The following is a 26,251-nucleotide window of genomic DNA, read 5'->3' on the forward strand; positions in this document are numbered from 1 at the left end:
ACAGATTACTGCTGTCCCTTCACAGTAAGTCAGTGTATTAAGCTATGCAAAAATATCCATGTAATATAAGAATACTGACTTTTAAAAATAGTTTGTGTATATACATGCTGCAGTCATCTCACTTTTCACATAATGTTTGCCTCCTCGTTTACATAATGAAAATAATAGTACCAAAGCAAAGATGATAAAACCAGTGGCTGATAAAAAGGGGTTTCAATCCGAAGACAACTGAACCTATATTAGAGGTCTTGAGCATGGTAAGCATTTACAAGCTCTAAAAAAAAACATAAGCAAACCCTGTTGTTTAGCACAAACAATAAACTGGCTAAAGATATTAAAAGGCTGGGGAGTGTGAGAGTTACAGTGCTGGCTGGAGTATGTGCAGGAGAAGACAGAACAGGAGGAATTCCTAAAGGAAGATGAAGAAAAAAACTCACCTTCCTAAATGTAGAATTCACTGCTATTACTAGGATTTCTGAACAAAACCTTGAGCTGATAATGTCTTTTTCTACTAGATTTAGAAAAACTTGGGGGTGTTTTTGTTTCACATATATATCTTCAAAATGTTCTGCTCAGCCATGCAGACAGAAGCAAACACACTTCTCACTACATCTGAGACACTAGCAAAAAGGGGAGAAGTTTTCTCAGTTTTAACTTCTTTAAAACACACTTCCCAAAATTCTTTCACAATATAAAACAAATTATTTGCATAAATGCAAAATATTAGAACTAAAAATATAAAATTGTTCTGAAATCTCAAAATCTTTACTAGTTCATCTATTACTAAGGTCTATATAAGCACTAGGAAATAATGAAGTACTCCATCTATTTGAACATAAACATTACCTTTAATTCTTACTCAGCTTTTGGTCACAAATTCACTGTGACCACCAGTAGATAGGGAGGACTGGATGAGCATCATCCCACAAGGGATGAGCATTTTTTGCTTCTTGTTGCTTATTCTGTGTGAAAACGGACCTTAGAATTTTAATGTTTCAAGATTATTAAAAACTCAAATACCTTTTTCTTTTTTTACTGGTACTCACTCTGCAACAGAAACCTGAAATACTACAGGATGATACTCCTGAAGCCTCTGATTTTCCCCTGAAATTCATGTAGGTTTAGATGAAGATGAGGTTCTAAACTGTATGGAAGTGTTACGATAAATTGAATCAAACCTTGTTCAAATCTTGTTGCCTAATTTTCACAGCATTGCAAATACTGTAGAGTAGGCACGATACAGAGTTTCCTGAACAAAATGCAGACAATATGGGTACAGCTAGAGCTCCAGGCACAAAACAGACACAACAGCTGCTCATGGTACCATACACTGCTTCTTGGTCCTGAATCTGGTAGCCATTCCAGAACTACAGTGGTAAATATCTCTCAGTCATATTGTATTCTCTTTTATGTGAAAATGAAAACAAATTTACATATTAATGTATTTGCTGGATTATTCGCAATCTATATAGTGAATGACTGTTAAAATGATGGAGTTTTTTATGTTAGTAGAAAAAAAAGAATCAATTAAAATTATCTTAACTTTCAAGCACATTTGCATCTTTTAGTGCACCTTTTGGAAAAATGGAACACAACAGACTAAAAATCACTACCTCATAAGTTTTGGGGTTTTTTTAATTACAGAAACAAATTAAATATGGGTTTTTTTAAATGGAGAAGACTACACATTCCAGTTTTGCATTCCCACAGTCCCCCCACAACCTACTCTGTTGTTGAACACTTGCCATTGATATAGCTCTATACTGAGCTATAGAGCACATTAGTTGTGCAGAATGCTTGTGACGATGAGAGAAAAATACTGAATGAAGAGGGGTTAAGGAAAAAAACAAGCTCTTAATGTGCATTTTTTAAAGATGTGTTACAATCAAAATGACATTCCAGAGCAACCTGTTTTTTCTAAAACAATCACCTATCTAAAAATGACACCAATAACAAATTTAAAAAGGAAGAACTGTATTTCCAATAAAAAATATGGACAAGATAGATTCTTGTATCTGAAATTAAATAACAAATAAAAATAAATTTCATTACAGTAAAAATTTTTATTATAATACAATGAAGGGGATGAAACTGGAGGTAAGAAGAGAGATGCTGTAGCTAAAGAAAAAGTAAAAAGTTTTAACTATAATTTGTAAAGGTATAAAGGGAAGCATTTACTGTTGTAGTAAAAGTGTGTTTCTGACACAACTATCTGTGGAAAATCATGAGGTAATTTTTGAACCCTTAATATCTCCCTTTGAACTTCAATGCTGTCATCATCCATAGAAAATATACTTAAGTCTTGGTTATGCTCTTGTGATGTTTATATGTTAGCATGGATAATGGGAAAAAGTGAAGAATCCATGGTAAAATGTGAAGAAGTGAAGAATCCATGGTAGGTATTGTGCCTACTCTACTGCATTTGCAATCCATATTCAAATTACAGTGAAAGAAAATGAGAAAATTGTACATGAGAACAACACAAGAGTTACTGTGGAGTAACTACATTTCTGTCTTAAGCCACTATCTGTATAGATTTCTGCTGCACACTGCAAGAAAGTGATTATAAAAGTCTCCCAGAACAAATTATGGCAGGACAATTCTAATAAACAAAGCAAACTAGAATTTAAGTGCAGTGAGTAGGATTGCATAAAAGCATGAAAACATCTGTTTATAGTGATTTTCTGTATCTCAGTGTCAGAAGCATTCCTAAGAATGCGGCAAATGCTTCCTTTACACTTCTGTTCTATTACAATATTTCAGTAGCAGATTATCCAATTTCCCTGCTAACAATCTATGCTGCAAATAAGTACACAAATTTCATAGAACTCTTCTCTTAATAAGGCACTCTTTCAAGTATTTATACCTTTGACAAAATGTAGCCTCTCCTACAAAGACAATCACATCCAGGACTCAGTTCACAATTGGTTTTCAGAGCATTTCAGAAGAGCATTTAGTAATCTTAATAGTGAGATTAGAGGAGAGGTATTTTTTAATGTGTAATAAATTATCCAAATCCATTTGTTGAGAGGCTTTTATCCCTCCAATACTGGGAGTTCCAAATTTAAGTTTAGCCATGTCAGGGAAGCCCACTCTACTCTGAAGGACAAGTTAGTTCACCCAATGGAAAAACTTTTTGAGTTTGTGGCTGCTCGACTACTTATGAAAGTACAATTTATAAAAGAAGTATATAAAAACTGCCATAACAGCTCAGTCTAAATGTGCACACAACTCAGCATGACTTTTCTGGTGCTAAGAAACGAATGCTTAGGGAATAAACAGATGACATAGAACATGATTTGCTTCCTGTTACACACTTACTACCTCTTGCCATCCTCAGTTCGGGAGCTTTGCTTACCTGCATGCAGATCATCAGCTTTAATGGCCTAGTAGGTCCATCACTCTAATTCCTTTTTTTGTATCTATCATTTATACTCCAGCTGCCATATGATGTTACATCAATTATGAAATATTCAGTTCTGCTACACTTGAACAAGTATGTATTTTTATTAATTTTAAACCTGCTGCTTGATTTTTTTCCTGTCACAATTGTTCATCTGTGAAAGAAACAATGAATAACTGCCTCCAACCTTTTTCCTTAATGCTATTCATTTTGTATACCTCCACTATACTTTGTTTCTTGGTTAAAGTGAAAAATTCTAGTCTATTTATTTTCCCTTTGTGTGGAAGCTGTTCCAAATCTCTGCTTAATATTATCATCCATACCATACCCCTATTAGAAGTTAATACAGAAGTCAAGATGTAAGCACATCTGAGGTTTATATAGTCATACAAATAAGTCTTCTGTTTTATTCTTGATTTTTAGTAAGTCTTTATCTCTTATTTTCTCTTCTGAATATGCAGAAACACACTTAATACACCGTTGAGTATTAAGAGAATCTTTTCAGAGAATTATCTGAACCACTGCAGGTTAAGCTAAGCTAAGCACTGGACCACCTCTCTCCTGTAGATACATATATTTTTCTTTCCAATATTTAAATGCTGTGAGAAGACAGCCCCTTTAAATACCCAGAAAAGATTTAAATACAAACAGAAACAAGGACTAGAGATAGAAAGAATGAGGTCAGGTGAAACGTCAGAGTAGCTGAGATTTGGATGATGCTTAGAGGTGGCAAAATAGGCCTAGAAGAGGCTGTTTTGAGTTCTGGGAGTCACAGATCCTCAGAGAGTGGAAAGCTAGCAAATGCAATGAAAAGATCCCTCAAGAAAGGTAAGATAAGGTCACCAAGGTATGACTAGAGAATGCTACTACAAGATGCAGTGAATTTGGGTTGGATGAGAAGACAAAATGCAAAGCCAGAGAGATGAACAACATAATCCCTCAAGGAAGTCCCTAGCATTACACATTAAGATTTTAAAAATAATTTGGACTGTGATTTTAAAAAATAGAACATTGACCAGGAAGTTGGGCTATGCTATTAAATTCCAAAGCAAATGATGGGCTGTAAAGTTATATTCAATCAAATGAACACTTTACATTCTATTAAAATCTATTCTTATTAATTATTTGTCCAAATTATTACAGAAAAAAGTCTTCTGGTACTTAATTCTGAGACTGTGACAGTACTTGGTACATACTCAATTTTCCTACTTCTTCCCTACAAGTCATTTTGGCCTGATCCTGAATATACTCAGACACACAGAAGGTTTGTCTATATTCCTTCAAATGCAAAAGGAAAACCAGCACAACTGTAGTATTACTTATATGTGTACTGTGTCTGGATGGGATGGACTTGACTTTCTTCACTGCAGCTGGTATGTTAGAGTGTTTTGGATTTGTGATTGAACAGTGTTGACTACACACACCAATGTTTTAACTATGGCTGAACAGTGCTTGTACAGCATCAAGGCCTCTTCTTTCCCAGCTCTGCCACCCCAGCAATGGAGTATTAAGATAACGGGATTTAAAAAATTACAACTGGAAAAATAAAAAACTGGCATGAATTCCAAGTCACAACCAGAGAGGACAATTTTAAAATAAAGGTATAAAACACACATAGAAACAGCTTTGAATCAGTTTTGTGAAACTGTATAGATATAAACTTGTTCAAGATTTCTGAACCTGTGTCCTATGTATTTCTTTTCAGACATCAGATAACAAATATAGAGAAACAGAGCAAAAAGAGCATAGTTTTTCTTTAGAACCCTTAAAGAATATTTTCTAAATATTTCTAAAAATAACCAACTTAAACTCTGAAAATGAAGGACCTAGTAAATCTCCACAACCAATGATGAAGTTTCTTATTTCAACAAACATCATATCCATTTACAGTTGCTAGTTCCAAAACAAGCCAGAAAAAAACCAAACATTTTTTAAGAAAGCCCCTTAAGAGACTGTGTTTCACATGTACTAAATTTAAAACTCCATAATAACAAGGAGGATCCCTCATTACAGATTCCACAAGTACAGAAATTCCCTAAACACATTTAGATAGAGGTCTCTTGCTAACAAGTTTCCAGCAGTACATCTCTGCACCACAGAGAAGTACAAGACTAATTCATAAACTAGTACTAGACCTGAAAAGCCAGATGGAACACCCAAGCTCAGGTGCCATGCAAATGAACAACCCTTTCCCCTCAGCAACACCTACCAGCCCAGACACAGCACTGGGGCTGTGCAGCCTCTGGTTCTAGAACAATTTTTTCAGTTGCTTGATTAGCTCAAAGATTTCTTAATTGCAAGGTACCACAGGGCATTGCAAGAGCAAAAGGAAGAAAACTCCTAAGAATTTGAAAGCTGTATGATGACAGAAGACACAATTGTTCTGAATGTTGGTAGATAAAGCTGACATGGAGCTTTAAAGAGGTTACAGGAGACTGCTTTGGGCCAGGAGGTAAAAATTATTAGAGTTGAAAGTTACTAGGTGCTTAAGGAAGACATTTTATGTTCTGCTTTGCCACTGTCTACTCATAAGGGTTTGCTTCAGACAGAGGAGGTTGTTCCTATGAGTTTATGAGTCATTATGCCTAAACAGCCAAAGGACACATATAATATTAGCAATTTTTGCTATAAACTGCCAAGGAACCTTGTACATTGAGAAAATTCTTTACTTGAAGTGCAAGTAACAGAGAAAACATTTAGGGACTTGTTTATATGATTGGAGATTAAAATTATTTGGCAAATGAAATGGAGAACCACCTCTGTGATACATTTAACGTAGGTAGGTTGGACTATGGAGAAGCCAAGTAGGGAAACTGGCCTGAGAAGAAACTTTGGCCACTTAAGCATGTTTTAATTGTCTTGAAGGGGGGCAAATAAAATTTTTTCAGGCACATGCAAACTCTGCTTGCAGTTGAAGCAGATAAAAGCTTGTCTCGCTCAATTCCCCAGATCCGTGAGAAACTATCAGGTTAGCATGAAGCCAATTCCATATATATCAACTTTGAGAAGTGCTTATTAGATTAGACTCATCATCATGAATTCCTTTAGGTAAGTGTCAGACCTTTGGAAGTTTGTCAGGTACAACTTTTTCATCAGATGCAATACTTAAAATAGGCAGCATTTCTGTAATGCTCAGCACTTCTGCCTCTGCGTAACAGAATATCTGAGCTACCAGAGACAGTCCTCCAAAGATCACCTTTGGAGGACTAAAAAAGATCACCTGATAAAATCACTTCATGTTTACAGAAGAACTCAGGAGAAAGAGAAGCAGAGTATTTTTGTAAGCCAGGTGTATTAGGGAAAACACATGCTAAAGGACAAACAACTGAGCATGCACTCCCACTAGAATGCTGTTGCAAAACAAGATAACAGCAGACACAATTACAGAAAAAATGTTTCCTCTCTATGCAGTATTACTGAGACCAGCAGTTAAATAAAAGAAAAAGGCTTGACATTCATATATTATAACAGGCACTATAAAACTAGAAAGGCTGCACAAAGAGGAGAGGGAAAGAACTGGTATCATCACCATGCTGGATTTGTAACCTTTACCGAGACAGTTACTGATTTTCAAATGATGAGCAAAACCCAGAAAGAATAAACTCCAATACTTCCAGTTATGCTAAAAACCTGATAGACAGGTTCCTCCATGTGAAGACAGAAACTGAAATTTTACATCCACAGACTTATTAGTGTGTTTATCAAGTCTTCAATCACAGAATGGGTCAGGTTGGAAGGGACCACAGTGGATCATCTTAAGAGCACATTGCACAGGATTGCATCCAAACAGTTCTTGAATATCTCCAGTGAGGGAGACTCCACAACCTCTCTGGGCAATTTGATCCAGTGCTCAGTCACCCGCACAGGAAAGAAGTTCTTCCTCATGTTCAGGTAGAGTTTCTGTGCATCAGTTTCTGCCCGTTGCCTCTTATCCTATTGCTTGGCATCACCGAGAAGAGCCACGCTCCATCCTCTTGTCACCCTCCCTTCAGATACTTAAGAAATATTGATGAGGTCTCCTCTCAGTTGTCTCTTCTAAAGGGTGAATAGGTCCAGCTCCTTCAGCCTTTCCTTGTACGAGAGATGTTCCAGTGCCTTAATCATCTTTGTTGCCCTCCTCTGAACCTACTCCGGGAGCTCCATGTCTCTTTTGTATTGAGGAGCTCAGAACTGGACATAGCACTCCAGGTGAGGCCTCATCAGGGTTGAGTAGAGGGGCAGGGTCACCTCCTTGACCTGCTGGCCATGCTCCCCTTGATGCACCCCAGGATACCACTGGCCTTCTTGGCTACAAGGACACACTTCTGGCTCATGGACAGCTTGCTGTCTACCAGCACCTCCAGGTCTTTCTCCACAGAGCTGCTTTCCAGCAACTTGGCCCTCAGCCTGTACTGGTGCCCAGTTATTCTTCCCCAGGTGCAGGACCCTGCACTTGTCTTTGTTGAATTTCAGACAGCTCTTCTCTGCCCATCTCTCCAACAGAGGTCCTTCTGAAGGGCTGCACAGCACTCTGGGCTATCGGCCACTCCTCTCAGCTTCATCATCAGTGAACTTGCTAAGGAGACATCTGCCCCTTCATCCAAGTCACTGATGAATTAAGGTAAAGAATTCTGAGCCCAATATTGAATCTTGGGGGACAACATTAATGACAGGCCTCCGACTAAACCCCGTGCCACTGAGATCTGTCGTTCAGCCAGTTCTCAATCCACCTCATTGTGCATTCATCCAGTCCAGACTTCCTGAGTTTGCCTACAAGGATGTTGTGAAAGACAGTGTCGAAAGCCTTGCTGAAACTGAGGCAGATAATATCCACTGCTTTTCCTTCATCCAACCAGGTAGTTGTATCATCCTACAGTATAGCTTGTGTACTCAGTAAGCTAAAAAAAAAAATAAAAAAATCAGAGCTCCTCAAGAATTCCTTCATCCTCAGTCCTTAAGTAACAAATTCTAAAAGTGTCATGACTGTTTTCCAGAGAATTACCTAGCTCCTCCTTCTAAGGTTGTAAAACACAATAAGGCAGCGATAAAGTCTGTCAGACTTCTATCTCCTGTCATGGACAAATGAAATTCAGAGTTAATCTATGCGTTTCTAACTCAGACCTATTAACATTTCGGTTGTATCTGTAATACAATTACATAGAGGGCAAATAACATTTTCTTCTCACAATATATACAGAAAAAAGCTCTGTATTACACACTTATTAAAACAACTTCCTATTTCCTCTCAGAAGTTACCTGTGCCTTTAAGATTTATCTACTCCCTCATAACTGAAGTCAGTCTGAGGGAGACATGAAACACAGTTTAGATGTGATGTGATTTTGCCTAGAAAGAAGTTATTGAGAATCTCTTGGATATTAAGTTTATCTCAGCTCTGAAAATGTTTCCAAAACAAATGTGTATCAGTGATTATGTGCAGCTGCAGCTACTGAATTGCATAGAAAGATTAAAAGTATCCTCCTTTTTGTCTAGACAAGTTATAAACTTTATGTCTATATACAGGCTAGAGCTGAAAGGAACATCTTATAAAGTGATGCTAAGAACTAAAACTTAGGAATGTCTATACACAGAACTTCTGCTTGAAGTAGGTGGACATATACCTAACCTTCTAATGATCTGATGGTTCACTCTTCACAGGTGTATTTAAATAACTTGCAAAAAAAGTCAGCAGTAAAGAACCTAGAAGGAGTTCCAGGTGATAGTCATGTTGAATACTATTTAACCCATTTTTCTGCTGAGCACAGACTAGATATCGAGGGTGGAGACAGAGTAAGAAAGAGGGTAGCATTCAGTCTGGTCACGAACAAGGGATCAGATGAACTGATCAATATTTTTATCCTTCCTTGAGCACCAGCTTAAGAAATTTTGCCTTGCTACAGAGCCTCAAAGATTTCCCAACGAAAGCATCTTAAGCTAGCATTTTAGCTCAGCTGCATATAGTCTGAACAACATCTGTGCTGTGATCTAAGAACCAACCACGAGCCTAGTTCCTCCAGTGACAATTCATGGAAAAACACCTATAGTCTTCTCATGGAGATCAATCTCCTCTGTAGAACACAACATTTTTTTATATCTTTTAAGTGTTACTGGAATGGTAGGCAGGGCTGAAGTTGGAGCTTCATCTAAACCAGATAATAGGATTTGAATATTCATAGCCATATTAAGTTACCTTTATAGGAATAAGTATAGGAACTTACAAGTAAGTTCCACCTGGTTTTTGGTCATATTAATTACGTGGATTCCAAACCAGAATGCATACACTTTCATAGAAGAAAAAGAAAAAAAGGAGAGAAAAAAAAAAAAGTTTGCCCTTTCAGCTCTCTTCACTTACACGATGAAACACTTAGACAGGATCAAATATGTAGACTGTAATCTGCAGAGCTCTCCCTGACATTCTTAGATACAGATTCTAGTTTCTTCACTACACTGACATTTAGAATTTTTTCAAACTATCCAATCAATCTTGTCTGCCATAAATTGAACCAATTCTTTCTCATCAGCCAAAAAGAACAAACCCCTTCATCTTTTATGCACTGTAGACAACTCATACTTCTCTCTTCTGCTGCTGTTTCCTAAACTGGGAACCACAATTGTCATGCCTTGCACTTTCTAACTGCCTTCTCCTCTTGCTGTTCTCTTACACACCTCTGGATCTCTAAGTTTTGTGTCCCAAACTGTACACTGCATGTAGCAGACACATCACTGGGCTCTGGGCAATCTGAGGTAATTGAAGAGATCCCCGCTCACCGCAGGAGGGTTGGACCAAAGGACCTTTAAAGGATCTTTCCCACCCGAACTATTTTATGATTAGCTGAAATGAATAAAGAACAGCACTTAACTCTCAAACCCTCTTTACAGTTGAATCTCCAATCAACTTTTTGCAGAAATTAAATTTTTCAGTAATTAACCACAAAATGAAATTTAATTTTAAAGTTGCTACATATTTCCTTCTCCCACAGTCTTTAACTCCTCACTTCAGGTTTATTTGATATACTTGGTTTTTGGTTTTTTGTTTTGTTTTTTTTTTTTCCTTAAGCAGCATTTCCATTTTTATTGACAGAGTAAAACACATACAAGTATACACGATCAAACTTCTGATTTGAGCAGCAGAGCTTTTATTAGTAATGATGAGAGAACTGAAAGCAGATCAAGTTTACAGATAGCTCCATCTGGGAAATCAGTTGGAGAAAAAAGACTACTCTGACAATTAGGCATACTTGATATAAATCAGACATTAATCAAAAACCACTACAAAGCTATCTATTTTATAGAGTTTCATTTCAATGTAAAGACACACTTTCAGCCCTCCAAAAAAAAGCCTTCTGCAATAACACGAGCGAAGTTGTCTGTGACAGAGCCAAGAGTGGCAAACAATAAGGGAGAGATCATTTTGCAGAGAAAGAATTAGAATTTTTTTAGGTAAATCTAATGTTTGTATCTGATATTAGATTACAAAGAAAAGAGGTAATTCACTTACAGTCAACATAAACAAGTATCAAAGAAATCCTAAACTTTAAATATTAAACTGGCAAGAGGGTGAATCAAATGTTATTTTGCTATTTCAGGTATTATTACAGGCAACAATTTTCACAGAATCACAGAATCTGCTGAGTTGGAAGGGACCCACAAGGATCATTGAATCCAACCCTTAGCTCTGCACAGGACCATCCCCAAGAGTCACACCATGTGCCTGAGTGTACCATCCAAATGCTTCTTGAACTCTGTCGGGCTTGGTGCTGTGACCACTTCCCTGGGGAGCCTGTTCCAGTGCCCAACCACCCTCTGTCTAATATCCAACCTAAACCTCCTGACACAGCTTCAGGTCATTCCCTCAGGTCCTGTCACTGGTCACCACAGAGAAGAGATCAGTGCCTGCCCCTGCTCTTCCCCTCACAAGGAAGTTGTAGACCGCAATGAGGTCTGCCCTCAGTCTCCTCCTCCTCCCCAGGCTGAACAGACCAAGTGACCTCAGCTGCTCCTCATATGGCTTCCCCTCAAGGCCTTTCCCCATCTTTGTTGCCCTCCTTTGGACACTCTCTAACAGCTTAATATATTGTGGTTCCCAAAACTGCACACAATATTCAAGGTGACGCTGCACCAGCACAGAGCATTCTGGGACAGTCAACCCCCTTGACCAGCTGGCGATGCTTTGCCTGATGCCCCCCAGGACAGGGTTGGCCCTCCTGGTTGCCAGGGCACTGCTGACTCATGTTCAACTTGTCATCAACCAGGACCCCCAGGTGCCTTTCTGTGGCACTGCTTTCCAGCAACTCATTCCCCAGTTTGTATGTATGTCCAGGGTTACCCCATCCCAGGTGCAGAATCCAGAACTTTCCTGTTGTTGAACTGCAGGCCTCCCTGCCTTCAAGGGAGTCAACAGCTCCTCTCAGTTTTGTGTCATCTGCAAACCTGCTTAGTATCCCTTCCAATTCTGTGTCCAAGTCATTTATGAAGATGTTGAATAGCACAGGGTCTAAGATGGAGCCCTGTGGAACCCCACTAGTGACAGGTCACCAGTCTGATGTCACCCCATTCCCTATTACCCTCTGTGATTGACCTGTGAGCCAATTGCTCACCCACCACATGATGTGTTTATCCAGCCGTGGGCTGGACACTTTGTCCAGAAGGATCCTGTGAGAGGCAGTATCAAAAGCCTTACTGAAATTCAGAAAGATTACATCAACTGGCTTCCCTTGATCCACTAGGTGGGTTACCTTGTCATAAAAGGAAATCAGGTTGGATAAGGAGGACTTTCCTCTCCTGAAGCCGTGCTGACTCTGACTGATGACTGCGTTGTCTTGCAGGTGTTTTTCAATGCCTCCCAGAATAGTCTTCTCCATAACTTTACCAGACACTGAAATGAGACTGACAGGCCTGTAGTTTCCAGGGTTCTCCTTCTCGCCCTTCTTGAAAATCAGGACAACAATCACCAGCCAGCTGGGACCTCTCTAGATTCCCAAGACTGCTCAAAAACCATCAACAGAGGTTTTGAGACGACATCAGCTTCTCTTTGAGGATTCTGAGATGAATCCCATCAGGCCTCAGAGATTTGTAAGGATCCAGCTGGAGCAGCAAATCCTGCACAATTTCAGGGTCAACTGGGGGTTGATCATTCTCACAGTCCTGGTCCTCCAGCTCAGGGCAGAGAGACCCCCTTGGTCCATCATCCGTGTCGAAGACAGAGGCAAAGAAAGCGTTAAACATCTCTGCCTTGTCTCTGTCCCCATTTGTGAGGTGACATCCTCATCCTGTAAGGGGTTGATGATATTTCTATACTGCCTATTGCCACTAATATATGTGCAAAACCTCTTTTTATTGTCCCCTACATTTCTGGCAGCTTCAACTCCAGGTGAGCTTTGGCCACACAAATTTTCTCCCTACAGCAGCAAGCAGAATCTCTGCATTTCCATGTCAAGAAATACTCTCAAGATTTTAAGTAAACTTTATTCTTACTTCAAAAAAGGTTAAAACATCTCATTGGCTGGCACTCTCGTGCTTCATCCCCACGCTGTCCTTTGCATGACAAAGAATGCAGATCTCATGGGACTTTAACAGTCACCTACAAAAGGCTAGATTGTTTCTCCATTTTGGAGATTCACTCACACTATTATACATTTTGCAAGAACTCTTAAGAGGCACTCGGTCATAAAACTGTAAGAATATCAATTTGAAAGACAAATTCAAGCCTGTACATTCCTATCATTAGGCAGAAAGGAGACTTCTTGCACTATAATCTGTCATACAACAAAGTATCATAAGCAGTCCTTGAAACCTAAGACATGTATTGAGACTTTATTCAGTCTTTAAAAGTGACAAAAATGGCTACATTGCAGTCACTTACGCTTGTTATGCTGTAAGCAACAGAAAGAAATTAAATTATTGTAACATTCAAAAGAAATTATTAAAATATTCAACATGTAAGTTACAGTCAAGGAAGAAAACTAGAAGATTTCATCACTTTCAGTAAACAGAAAGGAAAATGATCATTTTACAACAATTCAACTTTTCTTAAAGTAAACTCCAGAGGTGCAAACCCAAAACTATATGTAGCACATAAGTATACCTGCAGCTCCAAAAACCATACAATCCTTAAAAAAAAAGCCCAACCAACCAAACAAAAAAAACAACCAACAAATAACAACAGAAATCTCACACTGTCAACAAATTTTAGTTGACAATTAAGACCTTTGCATAACACTTCGTTATCGTTAAAAATTTACCTACTGCATTCGTTCTGTGCATCTCAAGCAACAATTATGTCTGCCCCTGTACCTCTATAATTTCAGATGTATAAATCATGAACTGCATCCATTATGTCAAAATTTTCCAAGAATGCATGTATATATGCATATCACTCACTTGTAGCAACATGACAAAGCAAATTCTGTATCTACTTCATTACTAAAAATCCCCTGTAACTGAAAAAGATGTCAAATACATCTTATTTTTTCACTACTTCTCAACCAATACTGAAAAATCTGCTCCGTCAGTATCAAGTCTCATCACCCACAGTGGAACGCAGTATCATTAATTTTAAAAACACGTGATTTTTTTCCCCTTCTTTCCCTTCCCTTAGAACAAGTGGTACACTCACACACTAGCAAGAGCACTTTCAGCAAGTACTGAAGTTAAGAGAAAAAAAATACAACCAAAAAAAACCAACCAAGTAAAAAACCAAACCACAAAGAAGGTTTGATACATTTTCACGTATGGATCAGAGCTCACGAAATTGAATTTTATTTTAAAGAAAGATACAACACTGACAAAGACCAGCAGTCTTTCCATGAGGCAAAATTTAGATCATCTGCTCAGACACTTCAATTAAAACAGGTAGTAGAGGAAGAAGTAAATATGAGCTGTATGAAATCAGATAAAAAGAAAACACATTATACATGTTAATGATAACTGGCAATAACACAGTTATCCAATAATCTCCTAATTTATATGCAGTTCCTCCTTAAAAAAAGAGAGGCAACAATATGCATACAAATCCTCCACAGAAATACCAGCATGCACCATCTGCTACCTCTGACGACTCTTTCACCCTTTACCATATGTGGTATCTAGATGTTAGTTCATAAACAGAATTATATTAAAAACAAGGTGGTATTAATAATATTTGCCTGTATTAAAGACTAACAACTTGGCAAGCATATTACCACTAAAGCACTATGTGTACTTCATCATACTACTTCTTTATATAATTACAAAACTACTCACGAGGATATCAGGAAGAAGCTTTTCTTTGCTTAGCAATAAGAGCCAGATACTCACAAAGAAGGGTCTTGGACCAGATCTTTAAGGTTTATCCCACTACGATCCTCGGCAAGGTTCCTGAAGCAACTGTCACTCACTAAAAAAAATAGAAATAAAATTAAAACAAAAAAAAAACTAAAAAAACAAGGAGAAAAAGAGGTGGAAATTTAAGAACAGAACACAGTTCTGATTAACTAAAAATGCTTTTTGGTGTTGGGTGGAATTTGAACATTCATATATAGAATCTGATTTTCACTGAGGTCTCACCTAATTCAAAGATAAATCAAATCAATGGAAAATGATAAATACAGTATCACAGCTTAAGCAGAAACAGTTTCAGCTGGTGTCCCTACTACTTGTCCACCTGGGACAACAGGAAGTCACACACAAACAGTGGATGTGCAGGTATACACAGATATCTATACACTTAACAGAGGAATCTTTAATCATGCACTGGTCGCTATACCTAATTAGAAACAATGAGAGCTGCTACGTATTTAAGTTCACAGTTGTTCATGGGTTAGCAAAAATGTTTAATATGAGCAATAACCAAAACGAGTTCATTAAGAGTAAAAATTTATTCCAACAACTTAGTAATTAACTTATAAAGTGCATGTAATGCAGCTAGTTACTGTAATAACTGAAATTACAGTAAATTTCACAGACATTTAAAAGAGTATTAGTGTGCTTTCGTTTTCTTCACTACTTAAAAAAAAGAAAAAAGGAGAACAAAAAGATATATTTAAACCTGAAACTCCAAATTTGTTCTCTTGTCTCTCAGCACATGTACCCCAATCCTACAAACCATCTCATTCCTCTTTAACCTCTTTAATAACACCATAGTCAATTTGAGAGGTGGAAAAAAGTAGTGGCACAAATACTTTTTAAAAAACCCAGCATGAGTTTAGAGGAATTAGAGTTATATCTGACTGCAGCAAACTTTCTGAAGGACACAGGGGTTATGATATGGAAAATTCAGTGTAAGGATCAATTAGCCATAACTAGTAAGATAATCTGTCAGATAAAACAGAAGAGAGTTTATAAAGAAATGCATTATTGCTCATCTTCCAACACAGAACACAGCCTCATACTTAGTGAAAGGGGATGTGTTTAAAATCATCTGCAAAAGCAAGTGTTCCTACTTCTTTCTCTCTAAATGCAAAACACTCTCTTTAATTTACATCTCTAAGTATTCATATGCATCACCAGCCTCAGGAAAATGCAAATCATTCCCAAAATATATTGTTTTCACAGATTACAACACATACAGTGACAGACCTACCTAACATACTACGAAACTGCAAAATGTTTCTACTAGTACCCCTTATTGCCAATGCATCTCACAAGCTTGAAGCCTGTTAAGTCTGCTGGGAAAGGCAAGTATTGGAAGAAAGCATCCCAGAAGAGGAGGCTGGAGTACTGATGGAACAGGTACTAGCCCCAGCTCACAGACAAAGCCTGACAAACTATGACAGTAAAGGCAGTATTTGTCAAGTGCTGAAAACATTAAGAGGTTACCTGCCTTGCACCTCAACATTGTAATAACCAGTTGATATCCTAGGTCTCTCTTATCCACCATCTCTGAAAACAGTACCTAACAGTTGCTGGTTACGTACAATCCCTGAAAGCCAGTCAGTATATCCCCAGGAAGCTCTTGTCTTTGAGGTACTTGACACGGATCTTTAGTTTAAACAGCAGCTACTTGTGCTAACTAAGCCCAGAACTCTTGGCTTGTTCCTCACATGAGAATTTAATCACTGTCTGTATAAGTTTGTTAACTGAAAGTTACCTGTACCGAGTTCACAAGCACTGCCCATATTGCCAGGGAAGCTCTCCCTGAGCACCTCGAGCCTTCAGAAATTTTTCATTTCCGTGCTCATCTATTGCATTGAACCTAAGACCCTTGAGGGGATGTCTTTACTCTTGAGTTAAAGCAGTAATTCCAAGATCAGCAGACTCACAAACAACCTACACTCTAGATTTTATGGGAGAAAAAATTACCACCTAGAATTCATATTTGATAGTTTATATTTGCCTCTTGTCAAGTTTGGCAACAAAATAGCAAACAGAACATTTTATCTACTGTCTCATCAGAAATCCTACACTACTGATACATCAACATATCTCCTACATTAACACAATACATCATGAATAAAAATTACCGTCAATACTATTTTTTCACTACTAACAGATCAAACATTTCTTAAGCATTAAATATTTAATCTAAAGATGCTGCATTTCGTCTACTGTCTTCTCCAATCTCCTCATTGAAAGTAATCACAATGATGTATCAAGGAAACCACCATGACTGTCTCAAAACTTTTTTAAAGGGAAAATGAAAAATGACAACATAAAACTATCTCATCAGCAAAAGTGGCCGTTATTTGTCTGTGTGAAACTCACGACAAGTGAGTTTAAAATTAATGCCTTTGTCTTATTTGTCTCAACATAACTCTAATATTATAATACTCCTGAATTTTAAAAATACAAACCTTCCTTCTAGTTACCAGAGCTCAGCAATACAAACTTCAGCTAAAAAAACCCCCTAATTCTACACCAAATATCTAGAAACTCTGAAAAAGTTATCAATCTTGTCTCTCTAGTTTTCTTCTTTGGTTGTAGGAGAGCTAGAAAACTGCAAAGCTGCAAATTTGTAAGCAAGCCTCTTCTTAAGTTACTGTTCTAGCCAGATTCAGAAATCACAGAGAATTCAAATAAATGTGAAAAATTTCAAACTCAGTTTTAACAACCAAGAATTCCAATAGTTCAGTTAATACTAACATTTGGCAATAACTGTCAATTAAATGACTAGCATTCATAGCAATAGGAGTTTCCAGTGAGAGGAAATCATTCGGATGAATAGAGTGGAATAAGACCTCGACCTGCAAACAAGCACGGCCGTGCTCCTTCACATTCGTGCAAACTCTCGCCATAAACAAATAAAAGAAATGTTCAACGATAAATACAGGGTGGAAGCAATCAAGCAGAGCAGGTACTATATTTCTCACAGCTTAGAAAACTCTAAATCAACACTGCACATATTTTTAAAAAAATCTATACTCTGATTGAAATGCAAGCTATTTATTTTAAACAGGAAATAGGAGCATGAAACTCTGTTTGAAGGTATGACAGAAATATCAGGGTGATCAATGGTGCTTTAAGGTTGAGAGAAGAAAAGACAGAAAAAAACTTTGCATCACAGCCATAAATCATACTACATACACAATGGCTATGCCTAATTTCTCTTTAAAGCACAAGCAACGGATACTTTTGCATTGGACATCTATATGAACACAATTCCCATGCAGGATTTTATTGTCTTGCTTCAAAATTAAATTTTTATTTTTTTAACCCTCCAAAAGCTTATAAAAGGTAGTATTTTAAGCATTGTTGAGTGAATGGTTTATGGAGAGATTCAGAATTGTTAGCTGCTCCCTTCTACATAAACTCCAAGTGGCTGAGCCTCTGATCTGCATTACACCCCCCAGATGTACTTCCTTGAAGACAAGGCAAATGACAAGAAAAAATAGCTCCCTAAAGCACATTCAGTGGAGTATTGCACATTCAGTGACAGTCTGTAAGGTACTAGAAATGTTTTTAACAAACCAAATATTGGCACAAATATCACAGGTATTGACTAAACAAAATACATACTCTGAAAAACATCACACTAAGAAGACATCCTTAAACATCCATTAAACAGTTTGACTTCCAAGTGAGCTGTTATACGTATCAAAAGCAAACAGGATTTAGCAATAGCTCCAATTTTCCCAACATTTGCCCTACTTTCAGCTTCTGGTTTCTCTTACTGATGTTCTGTTTCTGACTCCTGTCTAGTCTTGTGCTGAGGAAGCAACAGAGGTGGGAAGCTAATAGGGGAATATAGTTCTCACCTGTCAATTACACAGCATACCAAATTCCCCACAGAAAGGTTAAAATCACTATTCACACTCTAATGTGCAAACATTCAATTTACAACAGCTGTGAAGCCTTCCCACTTGGCATTTGTGAACTTCTAAATTTGTCCATATGATTTTTTTTCCTTTGCTTTCTTTAGTACAGTTTTAAATGAGACCGTACTGAAGAAAAATGCATTATTAGCCTGTTGATTTCCAAAATGAGAAGTTCTTTTAACTCTGAAGGTAAACTAATATTTTCTTCAAGTACAGGCAGGACATTATCTGTTGTGAAATTTATCTTTTTTTTTTTCTTTTTTTTTTTAAATATCCTAGAATTTGAAAACCATGTAGTTCTTTACACATGTCACATAATCTCTTACCCCACACAGTGTATTCCCAGTAAAAAAACCGAAAAACCTCTCCTTAGATCAAAGCACTTTCAAATCCATAGCTGTTAACTGTCATTTTAATGTCATATGCTTTAGATGAAATGCAATAACTGCCCTCAAAAAATGAAGGAATATCTACAGTTTGGTAAAGCAAACTAATAATAAAGTTTACATCCCCCATACGTAAATACGCAATTCCAGAAAATTACTGTTACCTGTCAGATTTTCCTCTTGGTTGCCAGAATTCAGAACTGCTTTTAGATTAGCTGTGACTACCTGTTTATAAACATCATCTTGACAACAAAAATGTTACACTCACGAAGGTAGCCACTCACAGTGATACGGTATTAGTTTGAAAATACTGGACTACTACAACATTGAACAGTATGCACTGAAGAAAAAGATATCAATGTCTTCTATTTTTGTCTTTTAGTGATAACATCTCCTAAATTCAGTTCTTTTTCTTAGGACCTCTTCATCTCCCTGTAGTATTTTTGCAGTTCTCTCTTCCTTATCCCTCTTTTTATAGGATTATTTATATATTTAGGTTTTATAACAGATTCATTCAGCAGATAATAAATATAAAACATATCTAGTACACTTGGGATGTTCTGGAAAGTACTGGACTGACACAGCATTGTATTCTAGCCTGGTTTTGCTTGCAATAAAACATTATTCAGAAATCTCATTTCAGATTTAGGTAGTCCTGTTCCATTTGATGCATGCAAACATAGCAGGATTCAAGTATTTTGCTTTTACAGGCCCAACCTGATACACATGGCAGCAAGCACATTCTTTTACCTATTGTTAACTTCACAACATAAGAAACTCTGTTAAGGAAGCTTAAGGTTTAGGATATAAGGTAACATTTTTTTCTCAAATCTCCAAACATCTCTCTATAAAAGCCTATTCTCCTGCAAACACAGAGTTCCTGTCCTATAGGCAGGAAGGCAAAGGAATGAGATAGTACCAGAAGATTGATTCTCTTAATATTAAAATGATTTTAAGGTATTTTATAGGTTCCATGAACAGTAACATCAGAGACAAATATCCTGCCTTTTTTCTCTGCTACTGTCATATTTTTCAAGTGAGTGCATGTCAACCAGAAAACACACATAAAACAGATGGCACATTACAGAAATTTTGTAGCATCTTCTCCAGATCCATCAAAAAAGACAGCAAATTAATTTTAAGTGCAGCACTTATAGTATTTGCATATCTGCACACAAATCTCTGATGTATTTGCAGATTAAAAAGAACTACAAGTCTGCATGCAAACTGCAAATACTTATAACTACTAAGGAAATATATTGTCTGTGAGTAGCAGAAATAAGGCAGGCTGGTTTCCTAAGAAGTTGTGATCTAAACACCCTTTGCTATCACCATGATAAATCCAGATTCCCTTTGATACCCACATAAGGAAGAGAGCTAAAGCTAATACAAAGCCATGCAGGTGAAAGCACCAGTCAACACCAATCTGCCTTCTCCTCAGTGGGACTAATAATCTGAGTCTCCTCTTTGCCTGGCTGCTAATGTTCACTTAATTTATAGATAACTTCAAAATTTTCTTTTTGTTACATTGTGTTTGCTTTCCTATTACACTGTTATTACATTTTTCATATGTGGGTTAAACTGGTTTACCAGGGGGAATCCAACAGACCGATGGAAAGACTGAAGGATGACACTGTCTTCTGATCACATAAGCCTTTTTCTCCTACGGCAGATAATCTAAAAACCATTTTCAGAATTGCAAGACATTGATGTACATCAGCTTAAGAGAATGAAATCATAAAATGGTAACACTTTTAGTTTTAACCCACAATTATTTAACAACAAGAATAGTTACAGCACTGCAATATAGTTATTAACAGGTTGTGCATTATCTGCACTGTGACAACATGTCACAGTGGAAACAATTTTAAAAATTGAGTTAGAGCACGGTAACATTTGCAGCACACAAATAAAGACCATTCAAAGACTTGCTTTGGTGTGAGCAGGGTTAGGCGACAGAAAACATGCCACCCCCTCCACAGGTTCACATATTCTGACCTGAGAGCTGTGCAAAAAATGATAAAACATTTTATTTAAATGGAGCATTAAAAGAGCTAAAATAGCTACATGAAGAAAAAAGCGTCTCTTTTATACATATTGTATTTCAACAAGTTCAAAATATTGTGCTGGTGAAAATAAGTTGTGCAGGACACATAGTATCAGAGATGGCTAATGCTCTTCATATAAGTCCAGATTCAAATACCTTTTTTTTTTTAAACCCACGAGAACAAAAAATTACATTCCAGAAATAAGCGCAGCCTTCCTAAGTCAGTGTTGTATCCTTTTAATTTACATAACCTCTTATTTTCTACTGCCAAAGAAGGTGTCACGAACAGTAGCAGTTCCAGAAAAGTGAAAGTAGCTGAGAAGGTCCTGATCACATCACTGTTTTCCTTTTATCTTTGAAAAGTTTGTCGTCAGAAATACAAAGGCTGAGGTACAAGAGTTTAGAACAAGTTATGGAATGTATTTACCAATGAGAATTTTTATTGTAAGAAGCAATGTAAAAATCTCATACAAAACCAAAGGCTGCTTCTGCAAGCTATCAGATGAAACCTCCAGACCAAAGAAAGCTCACTTTTGAGATTAACCCACCTGAAATAAAAGAACAAACCAGTAACTTCAACTTACTCAATAAAATTTATTTTCATTGGGCATTCAGAGCTAGTCATAGTATCAAGATTAACTGTAGTTTAAATTCATATATAATAATTCATTCCCAAATTTAAGTTCTCAGCACACAAGAGCAAGAACACATTTATTTTATTCCAGCTATCTCAATTCACCAAGATCCCATAAGTAGCCACTTTCTCATCCACCCAGTGAGAACCTTCTGTTTCCCTAACACATCATAAAACACCAATGCAATGTATTTGTCCCTGTTCTCTCTGACAGGGTGAAGGCTGACACAGTAGACAAGCTATCAGCTTCACAGATTTTGAAGACGAGACTGCAGTGAATAGTTTGACCCCCTGCATATAGCTGCCCTGCACATCTGACTAATGTTTCTGACATTTGCTTTGTTTTTCTCATTATAATAAAGCATAAAGAAATTCTAAGTTTATTTATTCAAGACAGTAAAATTTAACATCCACCTTTATGAACGTCCCATAGCAAGCTTTTCAATACGTCTTACTGGATTTCATACCAGAGTAAATCTTCTCTCCCTTTCCCTTCAGACAAAGTGTTATGAAGTGCCAGAATGGTATCATCAAAGAATGACAAAGAAGTACTACATAAAAAAGGAGATAATCCACTGGAACGACGGAAGGGAAAGGTTCAGGTGACCTACTGAAAAACAGGGTGATCATCAACAAGAAATACAAGTTAGACATGATTTTTACTAGAAAACACAGGGAAGCACTTGTAACCCAGAGGTAAAGGAGAGCTATTGCAGTGATAAAGAAAAGTTAGACATCACAGAGGAAGCTCTTTTCACTTTCTTGATTAGCTTAGCAAGAAAAAAGCATTAGATGGTTGCTGCTGGTGTGTTTATATAAATACACCAGCATAACAAACAAAAGAGGGAGAGAAGATTAAAAAATAGCATAGCACAAGAAAAAAAACTGTGAGGAAATCATAAGAAACAGAGCACAAGTTTCCCAAGACTTAGAGAGGTGAACCCTCACAAATAATCCTTCTGTAAGAACAGTGAGGGCAAGGAAAGTGTATAGACTGGTTCTCAAGAGATTTAAGAATTGACACAGGAATAGTTCTTGAAGACCTGAAGCATTCTGTACCACAGTTACTAATGTTGTAAAATTTATGTTAGAGCTTCCTGAAGGCCATGAACTTCTAAATCACCCCCCAGCTCTCTCACATTTTCTAACAGCAATTAAATGAGCCTTTTTTTCTGTGTATCCATTAGTCTAGTGGGTTATGCCTCTCTCAAATGATTTATCATTTAAAATTTACAATATTTGTGTGGCCTTAGGCTACAAATTCTATACTGAGTTTTAATCTAATATTCTAACAAGCTTGAGTTTCAACTCAGTCACACTGTCACTACAGTGATCAGGTGAACTTCAGACAAAAAAAATAAAATCAAGCCATTAAAGACAATCAAATCTTTGGAGATGTAGCATTAGCAATACTTCTAATTGTTTGTACCCAATAAAAAAATTAAGTTCCTTGAAGCTATGAATTCTAAACACTTGATGGAATTTTTCTTTGGGCTCTTGTTATCACAGATAATAAATTTGTGTTTTATGTGAGTTTTTTACCACCAAGTATTTCCTCTAAGAAGTTTTAGTTTTATCTTCTTTCACTATAAAACCATAAAAAAATCCAGGAGGGGAAGGAAAAGGACAGAAGGTAAGCACATGTAATGGAGGGGAAGAGTTAAAACAACAACAAAAAGCTAAGTACCTTTGAAAATTATTACCTCGTTTTAGACTTCTCTGAAATTATTAGTTCTATCACAGGTTACAACAGCTGTACTTAGAGCAGATGCCAAGAACCATTCCTTTAAAGGGCAGTCTTTACAAGGAGGTCTTGATTTACAGCAAGCCCAGTTTGACAGCTTACATGGATCCTTGGCTGCAGTGCACACTAAGCAAGTCTACAATCCATTTCAGCTAGATGCACTTTTATATATGACAAAGTATGCCTATGCAAGATGCTAACACATTTCACATCTTATCTGCCAGCTTGATTAAAATCCACAAGAATCATGTGAAAATCAATACTCCGTTTTCCTAATGATATATTCTATCTATAAACACTGCATTTCTTATGTAAACCACTTCAGTGACCTCTCCATTGTTATGGACCTGTGACCCAAGGTTTGTATCACCAAATAACAACAGGATTTAAGAAACTCAGCCTCACACTATGGCTTGGAACAACACCCTTCTTTGCATTGCTACGTTGCTGCAGAGCTAAATGCATACAGACCTGCTAATACATAGATAATCCTCCAGGACTAACCCACAGATCCCAGGGCCTCAATGTCCTGTCTTCTCTCTGCTCATACAGCCCCAGACACCAGAAATCAGGTAACTTGTCGTCCTTAAGGAAACAGGTATTTTCTGCACTGTTCAACACAGCCTGCCAAACACTGTTAAAGGAAGCCACCTCAAAAACCCATAGTAAAAAAGGGAAGGGGGAAAAAAAAAAGAAGGTACTTTGTTCTGCGTTATTCAGGTTATTGTCCAGTACCTGAAGTGCCTAAAATGTCCTAGCTTAAAGCAACAACTACAAACTTGAGGATTCAAGGTCAGAGGAGGTGTATCCCTCGATATACTATGCTAGAAAAGTAGTAACAACAGATGAGGAGAAGGCTGAGACACTCAACAACTTTTTTGCCTCAGTCTTCAACGACAACCTCTCTTCCCACACCTCTCAGTGGATGGACAGCAGGATGGGGACTGGGGCAGCATCCCACTGTAAGTAAAGATCTGGTTCATGGCCACCTGAAGAACCTGAACATAGATAAGTCTATGGGACCTGATGAGGTATATCCCAGAGTCCTGAAGGAATTGGTTTATGTAGTTGCTAAGCCACTCTCCAAGGCATTTGAAAAAGTCATGGCAGACAGAGGAAGTCCCAAGTGACTAGAAAAAAAGGAAACACTGCACCTACCTCTAAAAGGAGTAGAAAGGGGGACCCCAGGAACTACCAACCTGTCAGCCTCACCTTTGTGCCTGGGAAGGTCATGGAACAGATCCTCCTAGAAGCTAGAGCAAGGCACATGGAGGACAGGGAGGTAATTTGAGATAGCCAGCATGGCTTCACCAGGGATAAGTCCTGTGTGACTAACCTGCTGGCCTTCTACAGTGGAAGTATACAAGGGAAGGGCTACAGATGTCATTTATCTGGACTTCTGTAAAGCCTTTGACACAGTTCCTCACAATATCCTTCTCTCTAAATTAGAGAAAGATGGATTTGATGGGTGGACTGTGTGGTCGATAAGAAAGTGGGTGGATGGTCACATCCAAAGGGCAGTGGTCAACAGCTCAGAATCCCGACAGGCTTCAGTGACCACTGGTTTCCCTTAGAGGTCTGTATAGGGACCAGTGCTATTTAATATCTTCATTAAAGACATAGATGAAGGGATCAAGGGCATCCACAGCAATTTTGTAGATGACACTAAGCTGAGTGGTCCGGTTGCCACACCTGAAACATGGGATGCCATCCAGAGGGACCTGGACAAGCTTGAGAAGTGGGCCTGGAGGAAATCTCATGAGGTTTAATAAGACCAAGTGCAAGGTGCTGCACCTGGGTCGGGGCAACCCCCCATAATCAATACAGGCTGGGGGATGAAGGCATTGAGAGCAGCCCTGCCAAGAAGAACTTGGGGGTGCTGGTGGATGAGAGGTTGGACATGAGCTGAGAATCTGCACTTGCAGTCCAGAAAGTGAGTTGTATCCTGGGCTGTATCAAAAGCAGCGTGGCCAGCAGGGCGAGGGAGGGGATTCTCCCCCGCTACTTCACTCTGGTGAGACCCCACCTGGAGTTCTGCATCCAGCTCCTGGGCTCCCAGCACAGGAAGGACATCGACCTGTTGCAAGTCCAGAGGAGGCCATGAAGATGACTGGAGGGATGGAGCACCTCCCTGATGAGGAAAGGCTGAGAGAATTGGGTTTCTTTAGCCTGGAAAAGAGAAGGCTTTGGGGTGACCTAACTGTGGCCTTCCAGTACCTGAAGGGAGTCTAGAAGAAAGAAGGAGAGGGACTTTTTTCAAGAGCATGTAGTGACAGGACAAGAGGAAATGGCTTTTAACTGAGAGTAGGTTTGGATTAGATATTATGAAGAAATTCTTTACTGTGAGGGTGGTGAGACACTGGACCTGGTTACCCAGAGAAGCTGTGAATGCCCCACCCCTGGAAGTGTTCAAAGCCAGGTTGGATGGGGCTCTGAGCAACCTGGTCTAGTGGGTGGTGTCCCTGGCCATGGCGGTTGGAACTTTAAGGTCCAATAATAATTTAATCTTTAAGGTCCCTTCCAACACAAACCACTCCATGATTCTATGGTTCCCCTAGTCATTGTATCTATGGTTTGAGAAGATGTCTTCCCTGAATCCAGACCTACAACTATGCACTACAGGACTTTCATGGAAGGACATTATAAATTTTAGATTACAGGAAGGCACAAGGGAAACACAAAGACAAGGTATGGAGCTGGAGGACATCCAGGATCAGATCACAAAGCCAGATGTCTGAATATTAAGGGTTCGTCTTATGAGCAAGTGAAAGCTAAAAGTCACCCACAGTACTGGGCGAGGGGAGTGACACAAGCCAAGATTAACAGAAAT

General features: G+C 38.1%; 1 protein-coding gene across 12 annotated transcripts in view; it reads right to left on the reverse strand.

Moving 5' to 3' along the window:
- GPHN (gephyrin) overlaps window positions 1-26,251 on the reverse strand; it is a 291,964-nt gene that overhangs the window by 185,328 nt on the left and 80,385 nt on the right. For all 12 annotated transcript variants that reach the window (XM_032689727.1, XM_032689720.1, XM_032689728.1 and 9 more), the window contains one exon: window positions 14,676-14,754. In XM_032689727.1, coding sequence (XP_032545618.1) covers window positions 14,676-14,754 — 79 coding nt within the window. The remainder of the gene's footprint in view (window positions 1-14,675; window positions 14,755-26,251) is intronic.

Source organism: Chiroxiphia lanceolata, chromosome 6 (assembly GCF_009829145.1).
Source record: "Chiroxiphia lanceolata isolate bChiLan1 chromosome 6, bChiLan1.pri, whole genome shotgun sequence".
NCBI classification, from domain to species: domain Eukaryota; kingdom Metazoa; phylum Chordata; class Aves; order Passeriformes; family Pipridae; genus Chiroxiphia; species Chiroxiphia lanceolata.